The sequence below is a fragment of the Patagioenas fasciata genome, chromosome 1 (genome assembly GCF_037038585.1).
Source record: "Patagioenas fasciata isolate bPatFas1 chromosome 1, bPatFas1.hap1, whole genome shotgun sequence".
Lineage (NCBI taxonomy): Eukaryota > Metazoa > Chordata > Aves > Columbiformes > Columbidae > Patagioenas > Patagioenas fasciata.
Window position 1 is genome coordinate 183,720,239 of NC_092520.1, and position 13,662 is coordinate 183,733,900.

General features: G+C 36.1%; 1 protein-coding gene across 3 annotated transcripts in view; it reads right to left on the reverse strand.

Annotated features, from left to right (window-relative positions):
• Window positions 1–13,662, reverse strand: part of PPHLN1 (periphilin 1) — a 64,845-nt gene that overhangs the window by 20,380 nt on the left and 30,803 nt on the right. For all 3 annotated transcript variants that reach the window (XM_071803049.1, XM_071803041.1, XM_071803033.1), the window contains exons 8-9: window positions 11,795–11,914; window positions 9,617–9,757 (exon numbers count right to left, since the gene is read on the reverse strand). In XM_071803049.1, coding sequence (XP_071659150.1) covers window positions 9,617–9,757; window positions 11,795–11,914 — 261 coding nt within the window. The remainder of the gene's footprint in view (window positions 1–9,616; window positions 9,758–11,794; window positions 11,915–13,662) is intronic.

Sequence of the window (13,662 nt, forward strand, 5' to 3'; positions counted from 1 at the left end):
TCAGTATTTGTGGAGGGAATACATGTTAGACAGTAGTTCTTTGAGCTACAGGTATTTCTGAGGCAATTTAAATTTCTGGATCTAATGATTAGGTATACTGGACTGATTTTATTCTCATTCTGTTCTAAGCCAGAAAGCAGCAGGTTTCCCAAGCAGAAATACTGAAATATTCCTCCAAACTTCAGAAGATGCCTTGTTCAAGAGACACTCAGTTACAGGAAAGGAAGATACTAAAAAGTTGAAACTTTGAGCCTAAGTGCACTGAGTCAACTAAAAGAGAATTTTATCTTCCACCTTTAAAACAGTTTAAAAATAAAATCAAACAACACTGCTAAAATCGTGTCTCAAAATCACCAATGCCCTTCTGTTAAGCAAGAATAAACTGGTGACAAAGTTGGAGAGGAGGATCTCTCTGTCCTCTATGTTAAAGTTATTAAAAACAGTAACAAGAAAATCCCGCCACCATCACCACCAAAAAACCCACACAAAAACAATAACGCTCACCCCCAAGAAACTACTGCTTTTGTCAAGGCTCAGACTATTCATTGTTTCTGGTTTTGTGCTTTGGTTTCCTCGGGAGATTTGCCAGTGTCATTTCTGTTTATCCTTCCAAGCATCTTAACTTCTGACAGTTTTTTCAGTAGGCAATTTCTCATAATTAGTCTCTAATTACATATCAAGGCACACATTTTTAGAGAGTTTCTTCTCTTCCTAACGTCTTTTCCAATCCTGTTTACACTCATCATCTCTTGAAACTAATCTCTCTTCTTCCTAGCCTACTCACTGTTATAGTTTCCAAGTCTTCTTTCATTCTGTTGTTAAGTTCTTTTGGTTTCTCATGACAGAACAAGAAATTTTAAATCAAGCAATGACTGCTAGCTGTTGATTGAAAAAAATACTACTTAATGGACAACTCCTTAGTTTTTTTACTTTATCTGACCAAAAAGTGATCTTGTCTTTCAGATTTGAACAGCTGGGCACTGAGTGAAGCTGGTACAACCTTCTTTCACCATTTTATTTGGTTTTTAACTAAGTCCAATGACTTTATCAAGTACATAACTACTAACACTCTCTCATTCAAATCTTCCAGAGATCTGCCATGAAATTATAACATCCATAAACAATCCCCCTGTAAGCAACCAGACCTCTTTGAGATCTTGGAACCTGAAGTCTTGCTTGGACACATAAATGAAGCGCCACCACATCAAAAACTCTATCAGTTACAAGATTTGCCAACAGGTCCAGGCTACAGCATTCACCAACTTCAAAATAATATGCTTAACACAGGTTGAAAACTGTTATAGTAAAAAAACCCCAAACCAATAAACTGTCACACACAAAATCTTCCATAGATAGATAACGATAGAAAGCTAAAGGTCAATTCTATCTAATGTATTTGAGTCTCTCTAAGAATGAAAATACCCTACTGTTACTGTACACTTATAAACAGTTACGGTGTTGAGTTCTCTTTAAAGTATCACTCTATAAGTGTTGCATATTAAACACTTTTTATCAGCTTTCCAATGAAAAAAGCTGTGGGCAAAAAGCTGAAACGTGGTAATACATTTACTTATTAAACTATACCTTGAGGTGCTGAAGTAAATGTGTGAGTTGCACTGATTTTGCATATGCAGCAGTTTGTAATTACAAACACCGCGGTACATATCAAATAACCCATTAATGTCCACAGAAAGGGAAGAGAACACAGCTAAAAAAAAAAACCAAACAAAGGACTGCAACTTGTAAAGCATGGTGACCCAAACACAAGAAAAGGAAAGTAGTTAAGTTTTTCACATCCTTTTAAAAGTGTCCCGCTTTAAATCAATGTATTTGTAGGGAGAATCAATGATACTATGAGGATACTGACTGAAATCCTTTACATTCTCCATCTTGAAGTCCCAATAAATATGAAAATGTAGATTTATAACACACACCTCAGTTTTAGAAACCTGAAAGACCGCAGCACAAAAAAGTCTTAAGGCAAGCGTGAACTATAAAGATGTAAATAAGAATAACAACTTAATTGATTTGATTTTGCAATGGTAAAAATTAAGGAGATCTAGAATAAATACTAAAAGATAACAGAAAAATCAGCAAGTCAGAATTAATATGGAGTAAAAAGTGCCCAAGAATGTGTAAAAAGTAATAAATTACTTGCCTTGTATGTGAGAGGGATACTGATACAAGGAAACTAATAAACTGCAAAAGGATGAGGCAAGATTATAGGCAGATTATATCATTAAGTAAAAGAAACATCATCAATTTTTCTGAGAAGCCTAAGGCAAAATACCAAAACCTGAGACAAATGTTTTCCTGATTAGGAAAAAAATAAATTAACACACTTAATTACATCTTACATTTAAATAAAATAAACATAAGCTCAGAGGAGGCATGATACAAACTATGCTACCAACCAAATTAGACTAATGATGGCGAGTCCATTATTAAGGTCTCGCTACTGTGTATGAAGTACACAAGGTTTGAAGGACAACAGCAAAGCCAGGAGGGAACCAACATCCACAGCTTCCCCATCTTGTACTCTCATCTGGCCTGTTACTCTTGTCTGGTCTACTCCTGTCAGAAACAAAGCATGTCTGACCTCATCCATAATCAGAAATAATCCTTTAATGTGTTCTCTAGCTACTGTTCCAGTTCCCTCAGCTTCACTCAACTTACCTACCTCAACTCATATTTTAATTAGGGGATTTTTTTCTAACCTAGATAATTTTGCCTGAAATGAGCAACAGCACAAGCAGACCAACGAGCTAATCTAAGGAAATGGCAACTTGTTTCCCTGGCTCAGCTGCAGTCAAAAGAAAAGGGACACCCAAGGCCAGCTTTGACAGCCTCCTCCATTCCTTCCTGGATTCCCACTAGCCCAATTTATTGATTTATTTTACTACAACTGCTAAAATGTAAATGTTTAACATATCCAGAACTTATAAAACTTCTCAGATATACTTACCTCCGTTTCTCATCAGCTTATTCCTAGCCAAGATGGGGAAGTTACCTCATATTTACATCCTCTTTCATGTTTATACTTCTGAAGCACTGTAAAACAGTTTTGCTGAAGAAAACAAAAACTAGCAATGGACACAGGACAGGGTGGGGAGGAAGGCATCTACTGTGTTTCCATACATTACAGAAATTCTAATTGTTTTATTATTACAGAAATGCTTGTGTATTTTCTTTATAGTTTGATCTTAAACTCAAAACCTTCTTAACTAAATCTTCGCAATATAAAGGTTCACTTTGTGAGCTGTCAAGTCTTCTCTCAGCATCTCCAGAGAACAGAGTCCCACTAAAGTGTTAAATATACACAAAGTTATGGTTATATAGATCTTACTAGAACAAGAGATCTGACAAAGCAGAACAAGAAACCGTTCTTCCGAACCTACACACGTCACAACTGCTAAAACCTGTTTTTCTTACTTAACTGCAACTTCTAGTCCAGAGATTTAAGTAATTTACCTAAAACTGAAAAGCAGTAGGACAGCAGGAAACAGTAGGATTCTAGAAGCAGAATTCAGGCAGCCTGTTGACCCAGCTACACACTCATGTTCCCATCTTTCTGTGCACCGTATCTATGAAGCTTTAAATACAAGCTTTACATAAATCTGTGATTTTCAGCATCTTCCAGCAAGGAGGCTGTCCAATTAGGGTAACAGTTCATTAACACTACTGAGGGCTGTTAACAAGTAATATTAATTTAGAAAGTCAAGTAAACAAGCAATTAATCCAAATGTTTGAACACTTACAAAATTGTTCTGCTAAATATTTTAAAATAATGTTGAACTGAAAGCAGTCAGCCAGTAACTCCATTAAGAAAAAAAGCATTCATTAATGCGTTAATTCCTGTGCTTCCTTCTCAGATGCCAGAGTTCTGTGCTAATAGACAAGTTGAGTGTCAAATCACATTCAGAAACTCAGAGGTTTGATTTTTTGCCAAAATCAAGCAAGATATTTGGCTCATTTGGCAAAATTTGTCTTCAGAAAATAATAGATTTTCAGAGGTAACCCATGTCACTTCAGCTTGCATATGCAACATTTAAGAAACTGGACACATAATAATGGACTAATTAATACAGTGTTGCAGACTTGATGTCTAGACAAGATAAGACATTTCAAGAATCCCTGCTACTAATGCTCGTAAAGGAACAACAAAGAGATAGCCTTTTGTGTAACACCGACGCTGAATTGCTCCAACTGTGAATTTAACACCACGGACATATTTGTCATCACTTCCAAAAAATCTCCACACTTCAGCACATTATGTGCTAAAAGCATAAGCTGATACTTAACTATATAAAAATAGAAACTGAACAAGTTCAAAACAATAATGTATATTGCATATTATTAAATGCAAAAATAGAAAAAAGTGCATGAATTTGTTACATCAGCAACCTATGAACATTCATTGACCTTGATAGGCCAATGCAAAATTCTCTGCTACACTATCCTCAAGTACCCAGACCAACTTTTTAAATACTTATTTAATGGGCTTTTACACCACCATGCTCAGACAACATGGAACACCCAATTTCAAAACTGAATTGTGGAGGAAAGAGGGAAAGGCATTTTCAAAGGCATAAGGAAACACTTAGCTCAAAACCAAAACAAAACAGGAAGGGATCTACTTACCTCACTATTTTTGCTTTTAAAAACTCTCTAAAATTTCTGATTGTTTAGAAACAGAACATCAAAAGCCACATCATAGATCTAGCCACGACTTCACAGAACACATTAAAACAAGACAGACACATAAATGCTGCAGAATTTTCATCAGCGCGAAGAGGCACAGAGATGGAAAAGAAGATGCACCAGGATGGGACCAGTTTTCTCAGCACCTGCCGTGCAGAAGTGCCCATAAAGACTTTGTTCTACTGACCAAGGTGGCAGAGCCAGCAGGTCCTGGGAACTCAACCCTTCCCTGTGAGCAGCTGAGCCCGCTCCAGGTGTAACAGGTCCCTCACCTCCCCAGGTGAGGCCAGCCAAAAACAGGGGACCACAGCAAGGAGCTTGGACTCGGCAGTTCAGGGATGGGGACAAGAAACTGTCACGAGGAGCAGGGAGCAGAAACTGTGTCCTTGGTGGAAAGAAATCATATTCTGGAGAACAGAACGCAGGACTGACAGCAGCTGAGCTCAGAGAGCAAGCAGTGACACACTGAGTCCTGAGTACTCCAGTGAGGCAGATTCTGCTGTTTTTCAATTTGAGAGAGCTCTGAATGACCTGATCTAATTTCAAGAGAAGATTGGCCCAGGTGAGGTCCCTTCCAATCTGGACCTTTCTATGATACTGTCACTATACCTGTCATTGCAAAGATGAGACCACAGAGACGTCCAGGATCTGCAATCCCTGTTCAGCAAAGATCTCGGGTGCCTACAGATCTCCAACCACGTTCTTCTTTTCCAAGTAATACTGTCAAACTTCAAATGAAATGTATGCTTTGGAGTTTTTCTAGTTTGGGAGTCACACAGATAATTCTTGGCTCTGTTCAGTGTCTGGATTCTTCCAAGACTTTAGCCATTAGCACAACTTCTATTCTTCTCACTTTATGTCAGCTTCAGTTAATACTTGCAAAGCAACTGCGGGCTAAATTGCAAACAGCAACTAGCACTTGTTTGACAGTTCTTATCCTGTCATAGTCTGCACACAAAGAATTCTGTTTTTCTTCAAAGACGTGATTTGACATGAAAGCTTGCAGTAAGTCCCCCATCAAACAAATAATACACGTGCAAGTATTTTGTTGATGAGCCAGAGAGACCATTTACAATCATATTCCATTTAAAATTCTTAATTTGGCAACTGTGTTATTGTAACTTAGAGGAGAAGTAGAAGGAACTTCACAAATGAGTGATATGAACGATACATAAGATAGAGAGAAGGACTTGTTTAAACTGAACACCTGTATGAATATTTAATTCAACTGCTTAAGGGATTTTTTTGTTCTTTTTTCTTAAGAGAAATAACAGACTATACCACAAGCTGCTGCCCCCCCTCTCCTGCCCAGGGCATCAGGCTGCCTGTTTCTCTTCTGTAGAGCAATGAATTTTCTCATTACAACACAGTGAGTATGTTCTGTCAGCAAAATTTTTTGCCTCTACATTTACCTGAAATAGCACCACGCTATGAAGTCAAAGTACATATTTGGAAAATATGTACTCTTTTTCCTGGTTGGAGCTTTGGAGAAAGATGGATATGGAGATGACAAAGCAAAGAGGGCTTTACAGGGAGTTTGGAACAGCAAGGATACCTGGGAATCAGGATGAAAATAAACTGAAAAGCAATCATCACTAGATCTGGTGCTCCAAGAGAAAGCAGAAAAACTTAGACAACAGAACGAGAAGAGGTCTGATGGGTCAAAGCTTCTAAACGAGCTTCACTTAAACACATAGCCAGTGGCACAAGAAGTTATTTCTATCCTGACTGACTGATTAATTTTAAATGCTTTAACAGCTGCCCAGTGAAGAATGCAAACCAATCTTTCTAGAATCTTGCTTTGCAGAAGGATTAACAGCTTCACCATTTTTCCAGTATCATTCTTCGCAATAAGTACATTATTTTAGTAATCCTTCCATTAAATTATGTTCCAGAAATAATACATTAAAACTAGGTATTCAGAAACTATTTTAAACACCCGAACTGGAAAAAATCCACAGAACAAAAAATTTTTCTGCTGTTATTGATTCTTCGATAATCAGAAACAAATTATAAGAAAGCTTTCTTATAAATGTATTCTATATTTAATTATCAACTCAATCTTCTTATTCCTAAAGTGCATTACAGCCTACAGTTCAGTTTTAAGATTTAAATGTTACATATATGTAAAACTACACCATGACTAGTCATACTAATAAATTTGCATGGGTTTTTTTAATGTGCTAATTTTACTGTGCAAAAACCAGAAACATACTTTCAGTTAAACCGTAGTAAAACCAGTATACATTATATTAAGAAGTTAATCCAAGGAACCTTTAGTAAGCTGTTCACCACAGGACTGCAAATTTAGTTTCCATTCCACTCTTTCCTCCCTCTCCCATTCCTTGTGGAACCCACGCCACAAAGAATTAAACCCAATTTACTTTAGATGCTGACAACTCAAAGTCAACAAAATAGCATACATATTTCTACAGAGAGACTGCTTCCATATACAGTAGGAAGATTCACAGTATTTCACAACTATGAAAATCATCAGTAAATTTTCTGGATTTTTTTTAATTGCTGAAGCAGAAGTTACTTTTAAACATTTATTTGAAAAACACATAGGTCACTTTACAGTCTCAAGTTTACAGAATCACAGAATGGTTGGGGTTGGAAGGGACCTCTGGAGATCATCTAGTCCAGCCTACCTGCTAAAGCAGGTTCACCAGAGCAGATCACACAGGAACGTGTCCAGGTGGGTTTTGAATGTCTCCAGAGAAGGAGACTCCACAGCCTCCCTGGGCAGCCTGGGCCAGTGCTCTGGCACCCTCGAAGTAAAGAAGTTTCTCATCGTATTCAGACAGAACCTCCTGTGCTTCAGTCTGTGACCCCTCATCCTAATGCTGGGCACCACTGAAAGGAGTCTGATCCCATTCTCTTGACATCCACCCTTGAGTTATTTATAAACATTGATGAGATCCCCTCTCAGCCTTCTCTTCTCCAGGCTGAACAGACCCCACTCTCTCAGTCTCTCTTTCTAAGAAAGATGCTTCAGCCATCATTTAGATGATTAAATACATATCTTGTCTAGCTCTGAACAAATTATCAGTACCTGATTTTATAAAAAAAAATATGATTCTTGTTCAATTGAATAAAGTGTATTGAAGATGCTTCCTGTATCTTTCTAAAACCTTGTTTTAATTCTGTGGAAGCTGACAGCTTCAATATTCAAATCAACAACAGGATAAACTGGTTCTGTGAAATCCAAGTTGTCTTAAGTTATTCCTCAGGCTTTTCTGAGCTAAGTTCCTAAAATATTCTGTTTTACAGAACATAATCTAGATTTCCTTGAAGATAAGTGCAAACTCTACCAAACATAATACCATTAGGTAACATATAAAACAACATTTTGTTTCTTTGCCCAAATTTTCATCTGTCTTCACTATAAGCCTGTCCTTAGCACCAAAGGGCAGATCTTCATAGGAAATAAACCGATCACAGATTCACCAGCATCAGGCAAAACAATCACATTTTTTAAAAATCTGCTACTAGTTTTTACTTCTTTCAGTTTGTCATTTCTAAATACTCACATATTTATGTATTTGATAGTAGCTGATTTAGGCCATGTACAACCTGGTGATCAGACACACTGGGATAAACAAACTGCATCATGACCCTCACAGTTACAGCCTGCTCTGGTTAACTCCATCCCAGCATGCATGCATGATTATGCAAAGTCAACGTAATTAAAATTAAAAAAAAAAAAAAAAGAAAAAAAGAAACAAAACCAATTCAGTAGAAAGCTGGTTTTTCAAGTGTCAAGACAAAAGGAACAACAGTGTTACAGTTCAGGAAATGGTCTCACAGGCAACAGAACAAGGGCCACTAGAATTAAGATGGAAAATGAAGACCTAGAATAAGCTTAACCCTAACAAGACCAGAGACGTATTTGCTTGATGATGTTATTATGAGATAATCATGAGGGGGAAAAGTGATTTATATTTCCCTTCCATCCATCCCATGGTACACACTGAAAACACTAAGAGCAAGTTTGAAGAAAGTCATCTCTTTCTCCCACCCAAATTATAAACTGTAAATGCAATTTCCAGCGTTGGGTACAGTTGTATTTATGTCAGAAAAATCTCCAAACTCTCTATTTATAGTAACAAAAACACGGAAACTAAACACTTTGATTCTCTATGACAAATGAAATTGAAAGTTATTGTACATAATTTCCTTACTGTGAGGTGACATGATATTCAAGAATAATACATGAATAAGCTTCCACTGAATATCCTCAAAAACTCAATGATCCAAGAATAATAGAAATATTGTTTTATTATAAATCAGTCCCCAAGTACTCAACACAAAAAATACAGATTTTGAACATGATATGCCTGTCTCTTTCAGATATAAAACACTGGAGTCATAGCAAAACTTAAAGGTTCTTAACTTCAAAGAACAATAAAAAGACTGAGATTCAAAGCTGATTTAAAAACAAAACAAAACCAAAAACAAGAACCAACCACCTCCCAGAAAACACATACAAAAACCCAAACACAACATGCAGCTTCTAGTATTCAATCCCAAAATGTATGTATTTCAGGAAATTACAGTTTAAAAGTAATTTCTGAAAATGTGTTCTCACATAAATGCTTACTTTTTAATTAAAATTTTCTGTATTATATTTTATTTTAAAACTATTATTCAAAGCAGTAGGCATTTTCTTGGCTAGCAAAATAGCAGGTGTTGCATGTAAGTTACAGAGAACTACCACTAATTCCCACATGCAGATAAATGCCATGCTTCTTCAGAATTAAATAGATGGAGATAATATCCTCACATCACCTCAAGAAATCAGATTTAATTCATATTATGCTCCAAGCAGGAGGAAAAAATAAATCAACATATTTCTAGGAGACCAAACCTGATACAGGTACTTCATCAGTGACAAAATGTCAAGAGGACTCACCTGTTCAATCTCCTTTGTCTTAGTTGCAATTGCTTTTGAGCGGCCAAGAAGCTGGCCATCTTCATATAATTCCGTAGGATCTGTTATGTTTGTTTCTGTTTCCTCTGTTTGTTCGATGTACAACGGAGCTGAAGATCCAGCCTAAAAAAAATAAAAAAAAAAAATTAAAAAAAGAGGTTTTGAGATAAAAATCAAATCCTGATAGTGTACAAGCAAAAATAAAACCCCAAATACAGTCATTTCATTAAATATGAGTTTGCTTATCAAGACTATTAGTGAAGTATTACTGCTATGATCTATCAGATACAGATATATGGATTTTACATATGTAGAAAATATGACATCATAAAAACATCTTTGACTTAAGTCTTAACTGTATAAAGACAATGATGTCAGATAACCTTCACCTGCCCTTCCATGGAGAAGGAACTCATATATGTGATATTTGTAACACCAGCTAGCAAGAAAAGTCCACAATGAAAGTGGGATTAGTTTTCTGAGAAAGGATACAAGTCACAAAACCAAAGGTAAATAGGCACTGACAAAATCAAAATGCTGTCAGAAAGAAGTCTTGCAACATTCAGGACCATGAGTTTAATATTAAAGGAATGGTGATGACTATTGTACAGCAAACAGACAGAGGATTACCAATAATATGAGAAATCTTACTGAAGTGCCAATATTGTATGAGCTTCCCTCTAAAACAGAAACTAAGACAGCATCTGTGCCCCAAATAAAACAGACTCCTACTCCAGGGAGTCTATATAGAAGATGTAAAAAGAGAAGAAATTACTACAGCGTACTTATATCCAGCATTGTGGAACAGATTTGCAGAATGTAGCAAATATTTTTTAATAGGATCTGAGAAGTGCAGAAGATATACAAAAATATTTTCTACTATCAAAAATAATGAGAAGCAGAATCTTAAAGCTTAGCTAACATGAAAGAGAAAAGCATTAGACAAAAAAAATCTTAAATGGTCCTATGAGCATCTGCTTAAAACTTAGCAACAATAAAAACTATGAGGATTGCATCCCAAATCTTGTTACTGCAGTAAATCAAAAAATGCCAGAGGGAGTAAAGGCTGCTAGAAAATTCAGTGCAATACAACGTTCTAACTATTAAGCACTATGTATGATACACTGGAAAAAAGTTAAAAACTGTTGCAATTCATACATCATAGCCTACTAATCGAGATGAGATGATATGTATCGTTTCTTCTAGGAGTCAGAATGAGATGCCTCACCTCCTTCCTCAGCATCCCTGTAGCACACTTTTAGCCAAGTCATCTCGGACTCTGCCATAATCAATTGTTTTATTCTGAATCTTTATTTTGAATCTTTTTGCCACTGCAATTTTCTCTGAAGCACAGAGGAAGTTTTAAGCAACTCTTCTCCATATGGTCTGCTCCCTTGCATTAGCTTCTCCTCATCGAGAACAGAAGCGACATTTCTCTTCCCTGTCACTCTCCTGAACCTCTCAGATATGTCCATGCATATGTTCTCCTCCTTATAGTATTCATGCTTGGATCAGTTTGTTGCTTTTTTTTTTCCCCCTCACTCCAGCCCTTCTCCCCGCCTCCCTTTTTTTTTAATTTCTTTTTTTCTGGAGGGAAATGAAGTGTTTAATTATCCAACTGGATTTTCCTGTCCAGAATCAAGCAGCTGTTGATGTCCTCAGCCATTATATCAATGGACAGGACTTAAAAGTTCAGATAAATATGGATCCAGTGAGTTCGTTTATTTACCTAATCTAGTCCTTACATTCCACAAGTGTGAAATACAAGGAGGAAACCTGATGCTTCCCAAGATGCTTTTATTATCCCTTAAATTACTCCCAAACAAAAAGAAGTCCCTTTCTAATTTTAAGGAGTTCAGCAGGCACACATACTTACACTAGGGCAAGAGTTCCTTGGAGAAATCCCTGGAAAACCTGAAGCCGTATTTTGTCAGTTGTGGCTCAACATACATTCAAATTACACTAACAAAACCTACTCTGTTTTGTGTACTTAAAAATAAAAAAATAAAACAACTACAATAACAAGGCTTTAGTCTCCCTCTCTCACTCTTTCAACAAACATTTAATAGCCTATGCGGAAAAATTCAGGGGTAAGTACAGAAAAACAAGAGTCTATTGTTGCAATACTTTAAAATAAAATGATTAATACTCCTGTCTTACATCATACTCGGTTATTTCAGGTAAATTGTTTTCATCCGCCTTCTCTAACTTTTCAGCTGCCCACTTGCTTGCGGCTTCTGCAAGTTCCTTTTCCGAGAGTCTGTGGCTCTTATTCAAGGCCTGTGCAAAAATATTATAGTCAAGGTTTAACATTAAATATACTTACAAGTGGCAAAATACCTAAAATATTCACATCCCAAAAACACTTTAAAATAGGGAACAAGGAAGCTGAAGCTCTTGATTTCTTTAAAAAGAACAGTGGGTAGGGAGACAGCAAAGAAAAAAAGAAAAAAGAGGAGAAAAAGACAAATCAATTAAGTTCAGTAAAATGTTAAAAAAGTGCTATACTTTCAGAATCAGCTTTATTAAATTCATAGGACAGAGATAATAGAAAAATCGTTTGAATCAGTTGAGTTCAAAGAGACATGGATCAAATGGGCACTAAGAAGTGAGATATAAGCGTGGAGTGATCTAATAATTCAATGTGATTTTCAGGCACAAAAAGTTGTAACAATTTTAAACTAAACTATTAAATACTGTGTAGGATATAAAACCTAAGCTAATTAGGAACAAAAAGTATTTTACACATACTTCAAATAATCAGAGCTGCTTCCACTAAAATTCATTATTTTTTATTGGAGTGAACGCTGATCATTTATAATAGAGTCAGTCATGGTCTTATGGCCTATTCATCTGCCTTTTCAGATGGAAATACTCATATAAATAACATTTAACAATTTGGCTTTTACTAACAGGGCAACAAACAGACAGTGACAAATAATCACATACCAAAACCATTTTAGGAATAGCTAGCTTTATAAATTTTGTTACCACTATGTGGGGTATTTAATTTGAATCAACTGTATGTATAGAAGCATCCATCCATCTAGTACTAAGAACTGTAGCACTAAGGTAGATATCTAAATAGATACAAAAATCTTACTGCCTGAAAAAGGTTATCACAATTTATATGCAATGCCTGTTCCATCTCAGCAAACAGAAGGACCAAAAAAAAGCAAACAAAAAAAACAAATGAAAAAAACAACTCTTCCCTTTTATCGTTAGTTCATTTCAAATTACATAAATGGCCAGAGGAAGCAAATACTGTGACCTGTAGTAAGACTGCTTCACCTTCAGACCTTCTGTGATTACCTCAAGTAAAATACTATCCAAATACCTCTTTGTGCTGTGGTATGGCGTAAGTATGAAATTCACAGAACCATCCCAGGATTCTGTGTCCTAAAGGCACCACCTTTACGTGAATCCAGAAGAGAAGTGCAACACAATGTTAAAATAGGAATGTCTCATTACTGTATTGAAAATTACAGAATTATATCCAGCGAAGTCAAGAGGTGACAAAGTTCAATATGGGTACAAAGAGGGTTCTTGAATGAAAGGGATAATATAATTCACAGAATAATTAGCCCAGTTCACCTATTCAAACTACACAGTTTTCTTACATTAGTCTCACTGCAAACTGTCTGCTGCCAATTTTTTTCCTGTATGTTCTTATTTGCCATATTACGGTTGACTTCTACCTTCAACCTTACTTTTCCCAAGCTGACAAAAAATCCTGTATTGTGGTACTGTTATTAATCTCTCTCTTTCCTCAAATGTACCTCTGGCCAATATTAACAAAAGAAAAGACCGGCATCTTTGCCATCAACAGCCAGCTTTGCATGAAATGAAGATAAATAAGATCTCACATGACTTAAAATATTTCCACAAGCCACAAACAGAAATTAACCACTCTATCTACTGGAATACAGCAAAAAGAATCTGTTTAAATGAATCTTACTAAATTCAGTTCTATAGGTCACTTGCCAACAAACATGTATTAAAAATCCTGAGTGTATTTAATGCAATAA